We start from the raw sequence: 22,598 nt of genomic DNA, 5'->3' as shown, positions 1-22,598 counted from the left end.
CCTCTGAGAAGTTATTCCTTACAAAACCTAATCCACTATGTTTATTTTCTAATAATAGAAATTCAATCACTGCTCTTCAAATCCTGGATTTGCTCATCCTTACTTCCCCTACTTGCATAGAGTTGAATTAAAAGTACTTTGTTCAAGGAAGTAGTCTGGTCAGAAGCAAACATTGTTCTGTAGGAAAAGGCACTCAAATTTAGAAACTTTTTCTGACCAGAAATAAGAGAGCCTGAAAAGAATTAAAAACAAATAAATAAATAAAAAACACACCTGTGCATTCACTGTGACTATGGGGATTCATGATTAATTATCCCACAGCCCTTCTTGGCTTAAGAGCAGGTATTGTTCAAGTAGCCCACTGTCCTCAATAACATAGAGAAAGACTCTTAAGGACCGTCTGGATCTATATGAATACTGCACTGCTTCACAATGAGGAAAGTGACTAGATGAGTAAGGCACTGGCAAAACACGGTTGGTTGGTTGGTTGGTTGGTTGGTTGGTTGGTCGGTCGGTCAAGGCAACCTTAGGTAGGATGTCAGCACCAACAGGCCCTGCACCGTGAGTCTCCTTCCTGCACCAGTTACTCCTCCCACATAGACATGCTCTTGCCTCCCTTCTTGGGCATCTATTTAGTTACAGAAAGTGTGGGAGGAAGAGAGGTGCTCTAGGAAAACAAGATGGAATCACACAATCGGAGGATCCGAAAAAAAAGTCAGAGGAGGCCGAAGGAAAATCAGTCGTTAAGACAGCATTCCTCCCAATCAAAATTCACTTGCATGTTATCTTCAGGACCCGGTACAATGCTGCCTTGGTTACCCTGCAGGAGGGGTCACTTTTCTCCCTCACTCTTTTTCTTCACAATTTCTTTAGGAGAAAGAGTACATCAACGAAACTCTTCCTACGGGCCCATCTTGATGCAACTGCATGCAACTCAGTGTACGTACCACAGAAGATGGAGAAAAATTCAATGTAAGCACCAATTGTAAAGACATCCTTCTAAGCAATCATAAAGAAAATATTATAACCATATATACTGAGTGTCCAGGTTATTATGATCTCTGAATGCATAATAATCTGGCCACTCAGTGTATATCCTATATAATAAAAGGCTAATATGCAAATTGTCCCCTGGACCAGGAGTTCGACCAGCAGGCAGGTCGGCCACCACCCATGTCCCCTCCCCCTGGCCAGGCTGGCTGGACCCCACTCATGCACGAATTCATGCACTGGGCCTCTAATACACACACACACACACACACACACACACACACACACACACACACTGAGTGGTCAGATTATTATGCATTCAGAGATCATAATAATCTGGCCACTCAGTGCATATGTTATTTTTTTGTTCATTAAACTATCATAGCACGCTTGAGAGAATAGGTTGTATAAAGCATAAAATGCTAGAAAAATCTAGTCAAAAGCTGCTTGTTCAGTATAGTTATGCTTACTGAAACCCTATGTGGTTAAAATGAAAAAACACACAGCCTGGGACAAATGTTTATTCCACGTTTCAAATTGTGATCTGCTGCATTGGCATGAGTTTTGGTGAAACCTGGTAAAAGAAAGAGAAAAAAAATAACCAAATTATGAAAAACCTCACAGTGCACACATCTTTCCTTTCGGTTTCCAAATGTGAAGGATATAAACAACACTGAACATCGCCTCTCCATGAACATCACCTGGAATTTCCTCATTTTTCCACCCTAAGCCAAGACAGAGAACTCCTTTTCTGCTTCCATGTTGTGTATAGTAGTTCTGAATGTTCTTCCACAATAGCTCTTAAATTAAGGACCATTAAGATCGAAACAAGGGGGTAGAGGAGGAGCAGAGGGAGACAAATAGGTCCAGATAACCAAGCTCTGTACTGAATGAATCACTGCACTCTGAGATTACTATCTCTGAGACCTCACTTAAAACTGACATTCAGGCACACGTCTCAAAATCCTCAGAACAGGTCCAGTCAATCCACAGATTTGTTCAGTTAATATAGTCTTTGATTAACTGAATACATGCAGGGTGGGGCAAAAGTAGGCTTACAGTTGTTCATATGGAAAATAATACAATTAATAAATAATAATGTAAGAATAAACTGTGTTTCGTGTACTCACAACTGTAAATCTACTTTGGCCCTACCTTGTATTAATGAAGAGATGTACAGTCAATGAAAAAGTTTTATCAGAATGTTCATGATCAGAATGAAAATGACATAAAAGCAGTAGAAAGATTCCAAGTTATTACAAAAAAAAGAGGTAATAGCATTAAAAATATCAAATGTTGACTGTATTTATGTTCGACGTACAGAACAGCAAATGCATTCCCAGGAGTCTTGAAGCAAAGAAACATAAGCACAGGTCTACATTTAATGATGGAAGAAGAAACCTCAATGTAGGTGGTCTGGCTTCATTTTCACAGATCTTTCAAGAAGCAATTCCAGGTACACATTTCTTCATTCAACCTGGCAAATATCCACCAAGTCCTAGTAAACAGCAGTCCTCATGGAATGCACAGTAGAAAATATTAAAATTTAGGTGATATTTTTGAGCCCCTAAAGGATAAGGAGATCAAAGTGGGCCTAACTAGTGTGGGCCTTGAGAAAGAAGATGCCTACTAAGAACGGCTCCTGTTGGCTAACTGGGCTAAACAAACAAACAAACAAACAACAACAATAACAAAAACACAGAGCCTACCAGCCATTTCTACACAGGGGCCTATCACACAAACTGCACTTTAGAGAGAAACCTGCACGAAACTACCCACCTCTGCATTGAATTGGCTGCCTGCACAGTGCTTCTGCAGTCTGAGCAGAAATGAGTTCATGGACTCCCTATTTATTTTTATTCAAGAAAAAATTATCTTAAATATAATAATATTTTTAAATATATTTTTATTGATTTTAGAAAGGAAGGGAGAGGAGAGAGAGGGATAGAAACATCAATGATGCGAGAGAATCATTGATCGGCTGCCTCCTGCATGCCCCCCACTGGGGATCGAGCCCACAACCCAGGCATATGCCCTTGAATAGAATTGAACCTGGGACCCTTCAGTCTGCAGACCGATGCTCTATCCACTGAGCCAAACCAGGTAGGGCTTAACTATAATAATATTACATGCAATAAACATTAATATTTCAAGAAAAAAAGGATTTTAAATATCATATCAAAACTGTACTAATATACTATGGTATCACAAAAGTTGTAGGAAATATTAAAAATCTGCAAATAATAGGATTACTTCAGTTATATTCTAAAATATTGCCTCCCCTCCCCCCGGCTCTATTTTTGTTCATCAGTTTATGTTGTTCATTATATTCTACAAATGAGTGAGATCATGTGATATTTATCTTTCTCCAACTAGCTGATTCCACTTAGCATGATGCTCTCCAGGTCCATCCATGCTATTACAAATGTACGGTAAGAGTTCCTTCTTTTTTTACAGCAGCATAGTATTCCATTGTGTAGATGTACTACAGTTTTCTAATCCACTCATCTGCTGATGGGCACTTACGCTGTTTCCAAATCTGAGCTATTGTAAATTGTGCTGCTATGAAATAGGGGTGCATATATTCTTTCTGATTGGTGTTTCTGATTTCTTGGGATATATTCCTAGAAGTAGAATTACTGGGTCAAATGAGAGTTCCATTTTTAATTTTTTGAGGAAACTCCCTACTGTTTTCCACAGTGGTTGCACCAGTCTGCATTCTCACAAGCAGTGCAAGAGGGTTCCTTTTTCTCTGCATCCTCTCCAGCACTTGTCGTTTGTTGATTTGTTGAGATGGTACCTCATTGTTGTTTTGATTTGCATCTCTCGGATGATTAGTGACTTTGAGCATGTTTTCATATGTCTCTTGGCCTCCTTTATGTCCTCTTTCGAAGACTCCTATTTTAACCAACAGGACTAAGGCTTTCCCCATCCAATCAGAGTTGCACAGCTCTGACCAACCAGAGTGGCTCTATTCTGACCAATCAGGACAGTGCCTTTTGGACCAATCAAACGGCAAGGATTTGGAGTCCTCATTTGCATGAGAACAGCTCCATTCTGGCTCTGGGAGTGCATTTTCCTTTCCTAAGGTTGTGTATCCCTAGCTGAGCTGAAACACGGAAGATGTTTCACCAGAGCAGAGTAGAATAGACCAGCGCTGGCCAGAGCAGACTGGCACAGAATGGAGCAGACCAAAGAACAGCAGAGCAGCACAGCACAAAGCAGACCATAAAGGAGTAGAGCAAGGCTATCTAGCTGGAGAGGGGCCTGGCCCCAGGGCACCTGGCTTTAGGGCTGCCTCAGGCCCTGCTGTATCACAATTGAGCTATTTTGCACTGAATAAAGTTTCCTTCTTCACAGCACTCCAAATTAAGGGTTCCTGTTGGCCTTGAATTGGAGCCAAAGAAAGCATTTTGCCTTCCAGAATAAATACTTAATATTTTTGTTAAATTGAGGAATGAACAAATGAAGGAATGAGTGAGTGGATTAGGTAAACTTCAAAGAACTGGAAGAAAGGTTTCTAACAGAGGTTAAGTCAGTATTAAAAATAGGAGTAGACAATTATTTGGGCTTGATGAGTTTAATATTTTTAGTTCATTTATACATTATTTCTGTATTAGCGTGTCACAATGTCAATAGTTAATATCCCTTTTCTATTTTTCTACTAAAAGAATGACATGGCCAGAATAAAAAGGATCAGTGTGCCTTGGTATAGACAGCTTAGAATAAAGGAGAGCTCATTCAGACTTGCCAGTTCTGAGAACAGATACATAATAATAGACAAAATAGGAGACATCTAACAAGTAGATACAAGTCACAGCTCATATTTGCACAGAACTTTGACTCTCCAGAAAAGAATAAAAGACATAAGGACTCTGAGTATTTAGACAGAGTCTCTCACAAACAATCCTTTAAAAACAACAACAACAACAACAAAGCATCTGTGGAAATAATTTAATGAAATAAAAATTTTGCCTTTTTTAAAAGAGAGTCTTCATAAAATTTCCTTTAAAAGCACACAACGCCTTAATTTCTTAAACATCTGATCCTTTCTCTTGTCGTGTTGGCCCTATTTTGAGCTCTTAATTTCATTTATATGCTCAATGTGGAGACTGACTTTTATGAGAAGGTGAAACTTTATACACTGTGACGTAGCCTCTGTGGTGTTTTTTAATGGAAACATCTACTAAACAACCACTTTTTATTATGTTCTCTCACAGTCTCATCAACATTGAAAGCCCATGCAAGCTGAAGCAGATTATCCTGCCACGGTGATACATGGGCTAAGCATAAGACTACATGATTTTAGTGCCGAAGATAAGCCAATGATTTGTCTTCCCAGTCCACTGAAATCCCAAGAGCATACCGTTAATCCTGGTATAATGCCAGTTCATAATAGATATTAAGAACATAAATTTATTCAATGGGGCAAAGAATGTCTGCAGCTGGCTTCTTTCAGATCCCACTGCAAACATACAAATAAGTAGTATTCTCATGTAAGCTTATGCCACGGGTGGTTTCAGTGTATTTCTGCCTGGAGAACAAGACTAAGATCTTTGGGAGTCGGAACTGTGCCAATCTGTTCTGTCTCATTCACATGTCATGGCCTTCTGCAGGGAGCATGTACTGCTTTGCTCTCGGCCGTGTGGAAAGCAGCTCAGATGTAAAGGCTCGTCTCTGTGAAGAAAGCTATAATTTTCCAAGGCTGCCTGTAACTGGGAGCTGACATCTCTATCACCTCTAGAGTTCCTATCTGAAAAGCCTGTTGTGGCCCAGAGGGTAATGACTCAGTGGTTGAGCATCGACCTAAGAACCAGGAGGTCACAGTTCCATTCTGGTCAGGGCACGTGCCCAGGTTTCGGGCTCTATCCCCAGTGTGGGACAGGCAAGAGGCAGCCGATCAATGATTCGCTCATCCTTGCTGTTTCCATCTCTCTCCCTCTCCTTCTCCCTCTCCCTTCCTCTCTGAAATCAATAATATATGGCTGTCCACCTCAGGCACACTCTCCATTCCAGCCTTAATCATAACAGTGTTATTTTCGCCTCTGCCTGCCCGGCTCCTTTATCTCTCTCAATAGATTCAGAACTCAATCCCCAAGAAACACAGAGGGAAGTCCCTTTCTTTATAACAACTGCATTGTGAAGGAGAGGGATCATATGGAACAAGGTCTCTGTCCATTATAAATTGCCTTCTCTTGCTGTGAACCACTATTGACCAGAATATTATTTTTGGAGTGTGATGCAAGTTCCAGAAATAGAGCCAATTATTTGTATTTCTATGACAAACTTTCCACAGCCTCCTTTAGTGTTCCAGACATATATGACCCTTAAGAAGCTTTCCTACCAAATGAAAAGCAAATTCTTCCTTTTGGATGACAATATCATGAATATAACTCATCATACATTTTTTGGGTCTTTAACAAATTTTTTATGAAAGCTGATTCAGGTAACACAGATAGGATGTAATTTTCTTCCACAGTTTCTGTGCTGCTAACTGTACTGTGGTATACAGCAAAGCCTTAGTAATACTTTTTTTAAAATGGGCAAATATTTCATTATAACGATTATTTTTTAATACCTGGAAACTACAATTTTGTCATGTCCTGTTATCTGATGCTGTCATATATTTTCTTTTTCTTTGAAATTCTCAGTATTTTCTCAATCAGCCTATAGCCACATTCTGTATATTTGGCCATTCACTTGCCCATATTCTTATTAGATATAAGGGACATTTTAGCAACACATTTTCATAATTACTTTGACCTCGGTTTTTACCTTTTTTTCCTTTATTATGCAGCAACTTGGCTATTCCCTTCTAGAACATTCACTTTCAGTTATACAGTGAAGACTGAGTGGGTTTTTTCTCAAGCAGAAACCTTGAGTAATATGCACATAGACCCGTGTGGACCAAAATGCTACCTATACCATCATAATCACATGGATAGCTTGTGAATTATAACACAGAATTATCAAATAAAGAAATGCTATGCTCAGAGTCTTTTTATTATTAAAAGTATCTCACTGAGATACTTTTAAATAGAATGTTATATTAATCAGAGCGTCCGGTCCCTAGACAAACAATCCACTATATGTGATTTCACCTGCCAGGGTCTAAAGCCATGCCATTGACCATCAGATCCTCAAAAGCTAGTTCTTTTGTCAGGGTGGTTCAGCGATGCTACACCTTTTCATTTTCAGGACAACACTGACATACAAATTAACATTTCATCTTAACGGCCTAATTTGGAGGACAATGCCAATGTCAAAAGAGATAGAGGGGTGATACAGTAATAAAAGAGGAACCCCTGATATATTTTTCAATGTATAAAGGCATGGAAACTGGCACTTTAAAAAACGACAACAGTAAAAATCCATCTTTTTCATTCCTGATTTATGGACAGGACTTAAAAATAGGCTCTTCCTTTGTATACTCTCTTCGGCAGCAGAGAACTGAACACTGTATGGATCTCAAATATGCTACCTGCTGAAAGGCGCTAACTCATCCACACAGTGGAAAAAATGAAGAAAAGTTCATTAAGTAAGAATGGTTTGCTTTTACCACTGGATTAAGGCATTCTAAACAGTTAAAGTATAGGCAAATCCCAGTTTTACCCCCTGAGGTTATTGAAAAGGTAATTAAACAGGTGCCTTTTGTGTAAAGCATTGCTGGCAGACTTCTTTTCTCCCAAGAGAAATTTGAAAAAGGTTAATAGACAAAGACCTTCATACAGTAGCAGAAGCAGGTAAATGTGGATAATTAACTATGCAGCAAAATTGTTTTTATGGAAATCTGTTATGCATGGCTACGTACCGGGCCAGGCATGTAGCACCCAAGGAAGAAATGTATGAGCTACCTGCATGACTTATCAAATATGTTTTGTTAAACTACTTTCTCCAGGATCTGTAGCTGTGACGTTTCCCCTCATTATAAATATATTTCATTTTAACTAGTAGATCTGTTCTTAAAAAGGTATGTAAGAAGCAAATTCTTTTCCTTCATTTTCTTCAGAGCCATCTCACCTTTACTTCTGATTAACTTCAAATGGACTGAGCCATCCCCTCAACTCCCATTAGGTAGGTGATTGATAAATAAGCACTAATACTAAAGACCAATTATTTATATTGCAGTATTATTCTCTTTGTTTCCAAAAAAGGATTTGGAGATTTCTTAAATGGATACTCCCTGAAGACCTTATCTACTTTGTAAGTCAGAGTTTTATGTACTAAACTTGTCTTCAAATGTAGGATCTGCCTACTTTGTGACTATAATCTGGCAGTGTCAGAAGCCCAACGTTCTGATAACATCAACAGATGGAATAATCAGGCATAGGAGCTACTCAAAGAGGAATTCATAAGCCACAGACGGGCTTAAAAATAAGGAAGTACCAATTCTCTGGGCGCAGCTCACATTGTTCAGTCAATCAAGTTTAGCTACGGCTGATGTGTAACCCAAGAAGGGAGGACTGCAGGGGACTTGACAGAGAGTAGCTTAGAGTTCAAGCTCGCTAGACCTTCTGTTCCAGCAGCTCCTGGTGTCCTTCCCCTTCCTGATTCTGACTCTAAACTCTGGCCCATGAGTCACAGCCTATTCCTGCTCCAACCTGCTCTCATCTAGAGGCCCCCTTCCCTCCACTCCTGTTCTCTGCAAATGATCACAAATGAATGGTTCATGTCCTGTAAATACCCATTCATCCAGCTGGTGACATGGGGTAAGTGGCTGGATTGTTCACCGAAACACTTACTGCGAAGTCACACCCAGTGCTCTTTTTGATGTCGTCCACTGTCAGGCCTTCCCAGAGTTCAATCAGAGTCAGCCCCTTCTTGCTGTCCACGTCAAACACAGCCTGTCGGGGCCAAGAACATGACAATGACGATGGCTATCACAGTGAATATTTTATAGCAAAGAACAGAAACAAGCTCTCAAGTTCTTAAAGGAGAGACAAGACCCAGGACAAAGATTTTGAAAATCAGCCATGATAAAATGTCAACTGGGATTCTTACATCTTGGGTAGAATAAATGCCAGCTCCCTAATTGGCAATTAGCTGTGGAGCACCATTGATGCCAGGAACCAAAAGAGTGTTGACTATTGATGTCATTTGCTACTATTATAACCAGGTTTTTGTTTTGTTTTGTTTTGTTTTGTTTTAAATATATTTTATTGATTTCAAAGAGGAAGGGAGAGGGAAAGAGAGATAGAAACATCAATAATGAGAGAGAATCATTGATTGGCTGCCTCCTGCATACCCCTACTGGGGATTGAGCCTGCAACCTGGGCACATGCCCTGACCTGGAATTGAACCGTGGCCTCCTGGTTCATTGATCAAGGCTCAATCACTGAACCACACCAGCCACGCATAACCAGTTTTCTTTTCTTTTTTTTTTATAATTACTTTACTTTGGTTAGGTCTAATAGTTCTGGTCAAAATTTCAATTCGATGATTAGTAATGATTTGAAGGAAGAAAGAAATGGGGAAAAGTAAGGAGGGAGGAGATATTTGGAAGGTAAAAGCACAGGAATGAGAGGAAAAAGCTGATGGATGCTCCTGGATAAAGAGTTACAGGAAACAAAAGAAGGTGCTTGGAAATGAATGCTCAGTAATTAAAGCAAAGAGCTGTCCTGGCCCTGAAAGACCTCCACCCACACGTAAATACTAAACCTTTCCCTGTAAGTCCTAGTAAGAGTACACAGGTCCAAGAGGACAGACAGCATAGCGTGATAATCTCCATCTAGAATGCAAATCAAATGAAGATGCTTATGTTCAGAACAAGAGAAGGCCAAGCTCACCCTAAACATTCCATTACAATGCTCTGGTTGGTAACACAAGGTGAGGGTAGTGCCCATTGGTAAAGCTTGACCTCTGCAGGTAGACTCAACCTGTTGTAGATTTCAGGTAGATTTCAAACACATGCTGTCACACTCAGTTTTATGACAACCGGAGTGGAAGCGGCCCACAAAGTCACTTGCTATAACTTTCCCACCCAAGAATTCTTCAAAACATTCTTCTGAAATGGTTGCCAGGGCTCTGCTTAGGAACTTCCAGTGGCAGGAGGCTCACCTGCTCAGGCAGATGCCTACGGATGGGAAGCTCTGAGTAGAAGTCACCTGCTCAGGCAAATGTCTACGGATGGGAAGCTCTGAGTAGAAGTCACCTGCTCAAGGCGATAGATGCCTACAGATGGGAAGCTCTGAGTGGGAGAGCCAAGCTGCTTCCCTGAGACTCCAGCGTGCTGGGTCTCCAAGCTGGCCTCCCTTCAGCAGGCATTTCCTCTTGGGGTTTTCATGGTTAGCTTCCTCTTGCTCAGACTTAAGCATTAGGCGGCGCAGATCATTCCTCTTCTGTAAACTGACCTTAAGGTCAATTAGTATTTGAGGGTTCGGATCTTTACTTTCAACTAGCTTGGAAGTAAACTCTATACTGTCGCTTTGAAACATGCTCCTGGTTAGAGGGCTAATATGAACACACAGCGTGTAGAAGGAAGAACCTTGGCTTAGAACTTTGCAATTTTTGGTGATGCTATCTTCACCTCTGAAGATGGATATCAAAAAACGCTGCTTCCCAAGACTGTCATACAGGTCAAAGAGACAAACAAATCACACCCTGCACACCTGGCATCCTGCCCGGACACAGCAGGACATCACAGGGGCTGCTCCAGGAATGCCCTTCCTCCTTAACAGCTTACCTTATTGTCACCTGTGTGTGAACCCAAATCAAAACCCCCTAACATTTATTTATCTCCAGTTAACTGACATTTCTCCCCCAGAGCACAACATCAAGGCAAACAGTAATACATTCTCTATTTGTGTGATGAATTCACAGATGACATAGTTGATTTTGCTGGAAAAGATAGTTTAAGTTAAGAGGAAATATTTCAACAGACTTGCTCTTTGTTTACTCATTTTTATGTTTCAAAAAAAGAACTTTTTATTAGCAGAAATATTTGTTTTGAGAAGGGGAAAATGCTCATTTAGGAATGTGCTGCATGCTGCAATAGTTTATTTAACTCCAAATTGACAATTAAAAAATTGTAATGGATTTTTCCTTTGCATAAACTGAGTCTGGAGTGCTGTTCGCATGGATTTACTTTTATCTGTATTACAAACAACTGTCAATTTATCCAAATGGAAGAAATCGGAGAAACAAAGCGTCTGGATGGCGTTGTTATTGAGAACAGGCAGGGCAGAGATGCGGGAGAAGATAACTGTGGCATCGTGACCAGGCAGATGAACATTATGGTAAAGTGAGTTATTGCTTTTAAAAAACTTTTATTAAAACTTTCATCAAACCCCAATTAGCTCTCAGGTTCATATATTGAAAAACCAAGTATCTGTTATTAAAAAGAGAAAAATTTACTTTGGAAAGATTTAGGAAGATTCCCATCTAGTGGTATAAAGTGCAAACAAAACAATATACTTGATAAAAATAGAGACTAAAACCTAAGAGCTATACAATAAATTGTTCAAGTGCCAAGGATAATATTGCGACTGCTTTATTCACATGGCATATGAATAAATTAATCATTTTATCACCACCATAAAAGGCTCCATTATGGATAAAGAAGTTAATCACAGTCTGGGTGCTGGGAGGAAGGCACCTTTCATAACCTCCTAGGCAGAGCATGCCTAAGCAGTGATTGTGAAGCCTTCCACCTGCTCCGGAGAAGCGGGGGCAGTAAAGAATGGGGGGCAGGGGGCAGGGAGAGGAAAGAATGTGGAGCACCCACAATGAAGAGGTACTCGAGAAAGAGGCTCTGAAGCCTGACTGGAAGGTTTGTTCTGTTTGCTGGGCGACTGCCCCTTAGGAAGCGCAAAGAGCATGGCTCTCAGGGCTTCCTGTGTGCTGAGTCAAGTTCCACAGCCAACTGGAATTGGCCTCAGTTTCCTGGTCTATAAAATGGATGAAGCGTGTCCCAGTGCCTTCACTGAGCTTTGATGGCCAATTGAGATACTATATAAAGAAAATGAGGGAAGAAGTGAGAAAGAAAAGGAAGGACGAGCAACACAAAAGAAAGACTGAAAGGAACCTGTAAACCCATTGTCACTTAAATAGGGAATATAGTCAATAGTGTTGTAATGATGGTATGATGCCAGGTGGGTACTAGAAATATCGGGGAACACTTTGTAAAGTATATGATTGTCTAAACACTATTCTGTAACTAATATAAAACCTGAAACCAATACAAAATAATGTTGAATGTAAAGAAATGAAAATTGGAGTGAAATTTTTATAAATTTCAAAGTTTAAATAAAAGCTGTAAAGGAAGGAAGGGGAGAGTAAAAATAGTGTTTTTCATTTTACCACTTCATTAAAAAGACAGTTGTCTTTATATGGTGCTTTTATACTTTTCTAAGTCATTATCTCATTTTAATTTCTGGGCAACTCAAAGACAAGATAATTATTCCCTCCACTATTCAAAGAAAGGAAATCTTGGTGTCTGGTCCTAATGATTCAATCATCAAGCCCTTATTGTAAAGCAGGGTTAGTAAAATTTTCTGTGCAGGGTCATATCTATACTAATAAAAGCCTTGGGGGTGATCAGGCCAGCAGGGGAGGGTATTTGGGGGCAATCAGGCCCACAGAGGAGCAGTTAAGGGGCAATCAGGCCAGCAAGGGAGCAGTTAGGGGGCAATCAGGCAGGTAGGTGAGCGGTTAGGAGCCAGTGGTCCTGGATTGTGAGAGGGATGTCCAACTGCAGGTTTAGGCCCGATCCCTGTGGAATCGGGCCTAAACCTGCAGTTGGACATCCCCTGAGAGGTCCCATATTAGCGAGGGTGCAAGCTGGGCTAAGGGACACCCTCCCCAGTGCACGAATTTTGTGCACCAGGCCTCTAGTATACTTGATAAAAATAGAGACTAAAACCTAAGAGCTACACAATAAATTACTTAAGTGCCAAGGATAATATTGCGACTGCTTTATTCACATGGCATATGAATAAATTAATTATTTTATCACCACCATAAAAGGCTCCATTATAGATAAAGAAGTTAATCACAGTCTGGGTGCTGGGAGGAAGGCACCTTTCATAACCTCCTTCTAGAAACAGGAAACTTGGAAATCAGGGTCATAACATTGCCATGGCCTCTTTCAAATGGCAAATTGAAGCATCCATCTTATATAAAAACTGCTGTTTGAAAATTTAACCCTGCTATTTTAGCTTCTGTAAATGCTTGTTTGCTTAAATAATAAGGAAATAAAACTACTCCCATTCCAGAGAGGCCATAAACCTTCCCCAGACTAAGTTATCAGTGCTGGTGCCAGGCCAGGCCTTTGGTTGAGGTCTCAAAGCCCCAGCACATAGGGCTCTTTAAGAACTTGCAAAGGGAACCACTAAACCCCATATTTGGGAGACAGAGAGGGTAAAAAGATATAAATAGGGAAACTTCCTCCATGTTTTTTGCCCAGAATTTGAGAGACATTTTTCTCTGGGCCCACGTATAATAATAATAATAATAATAATAATAATGATAATAAATGTAACTCCATCTCTCTAAGCGTTGCTTGGTTCTTCTCTGGTTTTTCTCTAACAAAATGAATGGAATTTTCCATAAGAGCTGAAAACAGAATTCTAGTCCCAAGTCTGCTCCGCAGGGCTGTACACATTTATCATCCTCAGTGGCACTGCATTCTCATACTTACTCATTCAACAGACATTTACTGGGTGACTACTGTATAGAGCACAGGGGTAAACATGTACCACTCTTCCTTGAGGTACCCAATATTCCATACCTGGCTGCCTGTCACTCAACTCATTTCTGCTACACACTGTCACCTACAGTTAAGGCTCCAATGATCCCCGCATGCTAATGACTTCCACAAACCTGTTCAGATAGTGATTTCTCTTCTGCACTCTAGATCCACATCTACAATCGTTTGTCAGAAATACCTGACTGGATGCTAATTGTTCAAGAATATCAACTTGAGAATGTCCAACCCGAGCCTATTCTTTTCCTGCCTCCCATTGTTCCGCCCTTTCTCCTCCTACAGTTCCACACGTCACTAAGCAGGTCGACCACCCCCTCCAGCCAGAAAACGTAGAAATTTCCTCTGCTTTAGTGTCCATGTCCACATCGTCGAGTTAGGCTGAGATCATTATAAATCTCTCAGATCTGTTCCTGTCCTGTGGTTTAGGACCTGCATTTCTGGCCCAGAGCAGTGGAGGGGACTTGTGACTGGCCTCTGTCTCACCTCTTCTCCGCTTACTCTACAGCGCTCTTTCTAAAATGCAAACCTGGTCAACTGTGTCCCCAGCCACTAAAAATTGCTGAAAGGCTCCCAACTGCCTTCCAGATAAAACCCAAATTTCCTAGCAAGGCATTCACATTCCTTCATAATGTGGCCCCTCACTGTCTTTTCAACATTAGCCTTCACTCTATGCCAGTGGTCGGCAAACTGCGGCTCGCGAGCCACATGCGGCTCTTTGGCCCCTTGAGTGTGGCTCTTCCACAAAATACCACGGCCTGGGCGAGTCTATTTTGAAGAAGTGGCGTCAGAAGAAGTTTAAGTTTAAAAAATTTGGCTCTCAAAAGAAATTTCAGTCGCTGTACTGTTGATATTTGGCTCTGTTGACTAATGAGTTTGCCAACCACTGTTCTATGCTGTTCCACCTGCGGGTCCTCGACTAGGCTCTGTTTTCTTAACACCTCCCAGGCTCTGCCTACTTTCTTCCCTTTGCCTAGAAGAGCTTCTTTGGTCTTATTCTCACATAAAAAACTCCTAGTTATCTTTCAAGACTCACCACTCAATCTATCAGTTTTCTCATCAAGGAAAGTATAATACATTGATTCAACAAGCATTCACTGTGTCCAGCAAGCACCATACTGAGTGCTGAATAAACAGTGATGAGTGAGATGACAGAGCTTCGAGGTCATGTCAATACAGTGGTCAGTGCTAAGTCAGAGTAAGTACTGGGATTCGGAGAAGCTCCTGGAAGACTTGGGGAGGGACAGAGAAGACTTGCCAGAGAAAGAAAGAAAGAAAGAACTGAGACATAGAGATGAGCAGCAATGAGCCAGATGGATGGGGTGGAGAGAGCATTCCAAGGACAGAGACAGAGTGTGCAAAGTACTAGAAGAACACGGTGGGGGGATGTACACAGTTCGAAGCATTTCGTCTGGTTGAAGTGGGGACCATGTTAAGGCAGAAAGTGGGAAACTGAAACTGGAGGAGAAAAGGTACAAACTGTAAAATGCCTTGCAAAACACGTTAAAGCTTATATTTTACCACCTAGAAGCTTTCCTTGACACCCTCCCAGGCTGTCGGGCAGCCTTCCTGGATGTTCCCTCCTCAGCATCTGGCATGCATCTCTCACGGCCGTTCCAGGTTTACATTCTACCTGCTGCTGCTGCAGAGACCACGCTCCGCCTTCTGAGGCTAATGCTGGGGACAGTCTGGTTCAGAGAAGGTGGCTTCATCAAGACACGGGATCGAGAAGATGACACCCTCATCGCTCACTTATGAGAATGATGTCTTCCCACACCCTCGGTTCAACTCTGAGTTAGAAAGAGGAGGGCAGACAACTGCCCAGGAGGCTGCCCTCTGATCAGAACAGTTTCCAGCGGCACCACTGGCCAACGCTCCATCTAAGAAGAAATCAATGTAGGAGGCACTGAAACGCGGGCAGTCCACTCTCTGACAGGGGCTGGGACACGCGGGAACCACAGACGAGGTTCACGGTGGGGCCTGTATTGCGATGTGCATCCAAATGACTAAAACCTAATTTTTTCTGAGCTTCCTAGAATAAAACCCAACAATGTGTACATGTGGTTTGGGAAAGCAAAGAAGAAAGGTAAGAAGGATAAATATAGTCTTAACTTTGTATATATATCACCCGTCTTAGCAGTCCAAGCATAATGAGCAATAAAACTTTTCTTGGACTACATCACAGTCAAATTTACAAAGGGCAGCAGTTCAATTCTGCGTGCCTATGTCCATTTCCAGAGAGTTGCACATTAAGAACTCCACATTTTGAAACATTAACCTGACACATTTCCCTATTTAGTCTACCCACGGACGATACTATTAAGCTAATCCTATGACTACCAATGTAAAACACTTTCAGAGCGTAACAAAAAACCCTGTAAAAATGCTTATTATAAAAAGGTAGAGGCAGACATTAGAGGGAATAAAAGGAGAAAGGAAGGCATTTACCTTTTCAGTGATGATGCGGTTGACACACTGCTTTCCAGTTAATGGCAATGTACATTTCTCCATGATTTTATGTGTATTTCCCTGTTTCCAAACAGAAACATCAAAGAGAGAAGTTACGACTGATGTTCATCTAGAATTGATATAACTGCAGGACAAACAGGAACTGTCCCCTAAGTGCAGGCTGATTCCACATCTCTGCACTCTCAGGCTTCCACTTTCTTTCCTGTCCCTGAAATAATTCAGGGACAACACCAAACGAATAGCCAAAGGCCTAAATCATTTCCTTGGGAAACACCCGGCATGAACTTGACTTCTCACGCCCCAGTCCTTACATTATGGAGCAAGAAATATCACTTCTAGTATCCTGCTTCTTTTTCTCCTCCAGGGAATGGTCTCCTTGTCAAACATGAGCTTTATTTACCAAGGGCAAGTAGGAAGCATACACAGAATTGCAAATGCATACTATCCCCTTTAAAAATTTTTATTTGCTAAAAAATTAATATATCAGCAAAAAACAGCAGCCCTTATCTCGTTCAGTTCTCTTAGATCTGTTCTCAATAGGAATCAATTTCAATTATTTTTAGCACTGTCTTTTATACTTCTATACATTTTCTTCTTACCTCTGTATTTTAAAATATAATGTTGGCCATGAAATTTTTATGGATTAATCAATATTAGTTATTATCTACTAACTTCTTATTGGGGCATATGAAGACTTAACTCTCCCACAAACCCCCAACCTCCATCATCTTCATTCAGTTCCTACACAGCTATCGCAACTTATAGGTAAAACTTTATAGTCAGAATTTACTTCACACTGATGAAACGACCCTGTAAAACTGCTAATTGCTAGGCCAGGCAGTGTAGTAAACCATGATTAGATTCTCTTTCTTATACAGCCATTTGCTTTTCCTGATAAGGAAACATTTGCTTTTGTTCACTGGTAAAATGTGTGAACTGGCCAAATCCACATTTTCCCCCCAAATTTCCTTTAGCCACAGTACACTTTCTTCAAACGTAAAATAAAAGAGGGATTCAGTGTGGAAAGCAGGTTTTTTGCCCATTAGCCTCCCTGGCCCCAATTCCCATCCTCCCTTTTCCCCCTACAGCCTCCTACCCATCCCCGCCCCCTGTGGCCCCTGAGGCACATCTGTGGGGCACAGTTGAACCATCAGCCCTGACAATGATCTGCTCCTCAGATCACTCACTTCCTTCTGATTATATCAGTTTCCTTTCTAAGTAGCGAGCATCAGGAGCCCAGACTAATCTTTCCCTTGAGGCTGAAGGCTGACCTAGAACATCTATTAAAAATGGCTGTCAACTTCAGCGAGAAGGCAGGGGAGGGGGGAGGGAGGTAAGAGATCAACCAAAGGACTTATATGCATGCATATGAGCATAACCAATGGACAAAGACACGAGGGGGGTGAGAGCATGTGCGGGGGCGGGGGGAGGAAGGCTGGGGGAGGTCAATGAGGGAAACTCCTTTTTTGGGGGACTAAAAGCACCACACTTGATGTCATCAGCATCCTGAGCCATCTCAATGTTTACCTACTACAACGTGCACCTGCTACCTGGTTTACATCTCTCTGAACACTGCTCAGACCAAGGATGTGCTGTTCGGTGGCAAGGGCTTAATTAAGAAGCTTTGACTCCTTGTGATAACCTGCCAAGGCACTAACACACCAGTAATTAACAGGTTTTAGCGTACTAAATCCAATATGTGGCACAAAAGGTATTCAATACTTTTGAATGAATGAATGAGATAGAAAAGGGAAGTCTATTGGGAATCTTGGATGGATTTCAAAAAATAAAACAAGCTCTATTACTTTAATTTAGTCAAAACTAGTGCTAAATACATATAAAGTGGTTAGACATTCTACCTTTAATAACAAGTTACATGCTTGTGGATCTTACTGTATAAGAAAATTTATAGCTGTAGAAATAAAACCTCATTTTCACTTCACTCTTAATTATCTATTTGCCTTTCCCGATTTCAATGGAAGTATGCACGTGTCATAGAAGCTTAATTAAAGAGCCGAAGTTAACGATAAATGTGCGAACTTCTACAGTTATCAGGTCTCCTTACACTTTTTAAAAATATGTTTTTATTAATTTTAGAGAGAGGGGAAGGGAGAGGGATAGAGAGATAGAAACATCGATGAGAGAGAAACATTGACTGGCTGCCTCCCACATGCCCCTACCAGGGCATGTGCTCTGTCTGGGAATCGAACCAGTGACCTCTTGGTTTATGGGTCAATGCTCAACCACTGAGCCACCCTGGCTGGGCTGGTCTCTTTACATTTAATGTAGCTGAATAAGGCCTGTCACAACGAATCCATGTCTGTCTGTGAGTGAAGTGAACAATCTGTGAGCCTCTGAAAAATGTTCTCTGCAGGGAGCTCTTAATCTATTCTCACTATTTGAGCCAAATCTACATCTAGAGTGATGAGACAGATGCAAGTGTCCAGCACTTAGCAAGTGCTCAATAAATGCTAACTACTACTGCCCTGGCTGGTGTGGCTCAATTGGTCAGGCATCATTCCGTGTACAGTTCTAGAAAGGTTGCCAGTTCTATTCCCCTTCAGGGCACATGCCCAGGTTTCAGATAAGGGGCGTGCAGGAGTCAGCTGATTGATGTGAAAGCTCTCACATCCATGTTTCTCTCTCTCCCTCTCCTTTCCCCTCTCTCTAAAAGTCAATGAAAATATTTTAAAAAAATGTTTGCTGGTACTGTTTATACAACTTACATTGAACACATTAAAATCTACCAGCTGTTAAGTTCCTATATAAAGTTGGACATGTAATTACACAGAAAATGGCCTGAACACAATTCCTGAGACCCACGAAACTAATGAAACCATGACAGTCGGGCAGACCATATGGCTGCCTAGAAAACTGCACCAAATGTGACCCTACAGTACGAACAAGGTAGCTAGATGATGCCATCACATTTAGCTCCAAGATGTAACACAGACCAAGGAAAAGGAGAAAACGAAAAGCAGAAAGATTGCAGAGTATCACAATTTCCATATTCAACAATAGGTTAGCTAGGAAGCCAACATGTGACTCACTCCCACTCTGGCGCTCAATTCCCACCACGCCAGGCTGGGCCCTACACTGTGGCATGGCACCTGCATAGATTAGTGATTCACAATGGAGGAATCATAGCTGAGTTTTTCACATTTAAAAATAAAGCATAAAAAAGAGATGCAGTGTAGTTGGTAGCAAAGAACACTATATATTAGAAGTCCAAAGACCCAGTTTTTCTTAACTCTGCCATTTCATAGTCATTTGGCCCCTTAAATTCCTTGTGCTGTAGTTTTCTTTGACTGCCTTGTCTTTCTGACTTGATCACCGTAGAAATCAAATGAACTGTTGGAGACAGTGCTGTGCAGAAACCAGGAGGGGTTGAGCTACATGCAAAGTCCTAAGGTTAGTGGGGAAATTGTTCATCCTAATCATTCTGCTTCTTTCCCCACAAAGAGATGCCAGATGAGGCAGAGGAATGGATGTGAAGTGTAGCATTAAAAATGCTAAGAACTCCTGACCTCATTGTGCCCCTATGTGCCAGCTCCCTCATAACCTCGGTGAGGAATGGAGTCTCCTTCCTCCACCTGCTTCTCCAGCTTTTCTCTCCCTCCCAGACACAGGAAATCACCCTCTTGACTTTAAATAACTTGGGGCTTCAGAACCTTTTATTACCTGCTTCATGGTGATCTCAGTTTAACCTTTAGTAGAAGACAATTCTGGTTAAATGATAATAAATCCCCTTGTTATCATTGCAATATGCTCCACGCTATCCCAATAAACTTAGTCCCGAACAACAAGCTCTTTTCACATGGTGTTTGCACTTGATGACAAGATTTCATTCACCTGAGGCAGCAGAGCATTCCCAATCTGTAAGAGTCTGCTTTACATCAAACCCCACTTCATGCCCACATTTTCTGTTCAGTGCCTCCTAATGTGGCTGCAGCATATGTCCCCTGGGAGGCACCTTCTTTGGGAATGCCCTCGTGATAAGGTGAAGGTAAATTCTGGAAGTTGGTTGTTCCTTAAGAGACCAGGTCTTGAAGCCTCTGTTCATGCTACCCGAAACACACATCACCGTGCCCCCCATCACCCCACATTCAAATGGCCACACCTGCTTACCCTTCAGGACTTGGCTCAGGTGTCATCTCCCTCTCCAATGCCCCTGCTCCAGGGTCCACAGACACCCCAGTGCTTCCCTCCCTCACCACACATGCTGTCACCGTCGATCTCCCTTCACACCCCCACCCCAACACTAGACTCCAGCTCACTGAATGCTGAGATGATTTACATCCACATCTATGCAGTGAGTGGAGTGCCAGGCAACCACAGTGATCAAAACTGCTGTCGGGATATTGTCATTTTGATTCGAGGAACTCAGAGTCAGAGCTGTAAACCACCGTGTGACTCAGGGTGAGAGACCACTGGAGGCTGCTTTCTGGTCCTGAGACACATGTCTGTACCATACCAGCACCTCTGAGCTCATTAGAAAAAAAAACAGCTAGGAGTGTGTGTGTGTGTGTGTGTGTGAGAGAGAGAGAGAGAGAGAGAGAGAGAGAGAGAGAGAGAGAGAGAGGGAAGGGGCTTGTAAGACTGAGAGACAGACAAAGACATGACCAAGGGAAGAAGCACAGACATCTCATGACTGCAGAATGACACATGCAGCTTTACACGCAGAGAGAAACAGTGAATGACAGTCCCTCCACCGCCTCTGCTGCTCCTCCTAAAGCATCCAGGCTGCATCCATCCCCTGAAAAGAGGGGCTACGAAGGCAGCACTTGGCAGGAGAAGATGCAGTACCCTGTCTGGTGGCACAACAAAATCTACCACAGCCTCTCTCTGGGTTTGCCAACAGACGCTGAAAGAAGCCTGGATGTCACCGCCCTGGAGTCTTCCTTCTTCCTACCGGTCTCAATGCCTAAGCCAAGTGAAGCAGCTCCCCTATACCCCCACAGATATAAAAGATCAGGCCTCTGTACTACCAAACGTGTGACTGTCAGATCACCGTGGTGACTGATGCGCTACATAGAAAAGTGGGATTTGCCAAATAAAGGAAATCAAGGTACACGGAATAAAAGGACAAGAGGGTGCTGTTGCTCACACCGAGTTTACCCTCATGGGCAATCTGTGGACTTTACCCCTATATTCCATAGGATTTCCAACAATCGACATGGGACTTCGCTAGAGAGACTTGGCGGGCGCTAACGTGGAGGGCGGTTGCTCTGACAAATGGTTTTTATAAGGCAGATGTAATAACTGTTGGTGGTTACAGGCACGTTCTCAAGGGGAGGACTCGCCAAATGAGACAACACACATAGCGAGCCATTTCCCTGAGAGCAGTCTTCAGGGCTATGAGATCTTAGAACAGAAGGCCATGGTTCTTCCATATAATACAGAAATCTTTATCACGGCCTTTTGTTCCTCTACTACTGCACGGTGCAATCTCTGGCCTAAGAATGCAGAGCCCAGGCATGAACAGGAATCATTTTCTCTTTCCACTCATGAATTGTCCTGGTAACAGAAAGCTTCTCTCAGCATCACCTTTCCCTTTAAGAACTGTGCACACGCAGTCATAGAATTTAAAGTATTAGTTTAATTAAATTCTAGAAGGCATTTTAAAGGGGCTTGTTGATTGTTGGATTGAGTTCTGCCGTTTTTCCACATTTTAACATGTCTTGCAGGCATTTCCATCATTCCGGGAGAAACAAAGAGGCATTTGCATTTTTTAAAGGTGAATATTCTTTTCCAAACAGATCCAGCCATGAATTATTAACAAATTATAAAATATTGACAAGCTTTTATGAATGGAAAATAATTAAACCAGCTGGAACTATGTTAAGTATCATTTATCCTAACAAAGGAAGGTTTATCTGGGGATTCTTTTCAACGTTGCTGAAAATTATCTCAAAAATGTTGCCCAATAAAGAGCTTCTTAAAAATATCCTTCATATAAGTTGGCTTTTGGTAACACATTTGGTCCAAAATTAATAGGATTAGTAAACCTCATTTACATTTTATAATTCCTGTTCCCAAAAAGTAAAGACAAGTACAACAGCATCCAAGATTTCCATATGACACCTTCATACCAAACACAAATTGAGCTTCATAAAAACAGTGTTCACAAAGATTTATTCTCAACTTTTCATGACAATATAATTACAATTCTTTTGATCGCTTCAGAATGCAGCCCTCCTACTGCAATAAAAATAAAATCCAAACCTGATTTAGAGACAGAGCTCTCATTTATGTTCTTTAAAACAGCTACCCAAGCATTGCTTGTTTCCAATAAATGACAACTATGACTGAACTTCTTTGCTTTTGTGCTCGGAAAGCTATACCCTTAGGAATACACCTCCAGCACTGATGCTGAGAACAGAATACTTTCCTTTCCACTGTTAGTGGTGATGGTACTCGCCAGACAGAAACGTTTACC

The 22,598-nt window shown here is 41.6% G+C and overlaps 1 protein-coding gene across 1 annotated transcript in view; it reads right to left on the bottom strand.

Moving 5' to 3' along the window:
• Window positions 1–1,497: 1,497 nt before the first annotated feature.
• The window catches only part of OXCT1 (3-oxoacid CoA-transferase 1), a 118,071-nt gene continuing 96,970 nt past the window's right edge, over window positions 1,498–22,598 (bottom strand). Inside the window, 3 exon segments of the mRNA XM_079797135.1 lie at window positions 1,498–1,564; window positions 8,733–8,834; window positions 16,139–16,219. Of these exon segments, the coding sequence (XP_079653261.1) occupies window positions 1,523–1,564; window positions 8,733–8,834; window positions 16,139–16,219 (225 nt within the window). The 3' untranslated portion in view covers window positions 1,498–1,522.

Source organism: Cnephaeus nilssonii (assembly GCF_951640355.1).
Source record: "Cnephaeus nilssonii genome assembly, chromosome: 2".
Taxonomy (NCBI): Eukaryota; Metazoa; Chordata; class Mammalia; order Chiroptera; family Vespertilionidae; genus Cnephaeus; species Cnephaeus nilssonii.
Note: the sequence above shows the minus strand (reverse complement) of the source record. Positions and strands in the feature narration are given on the sequence as shown.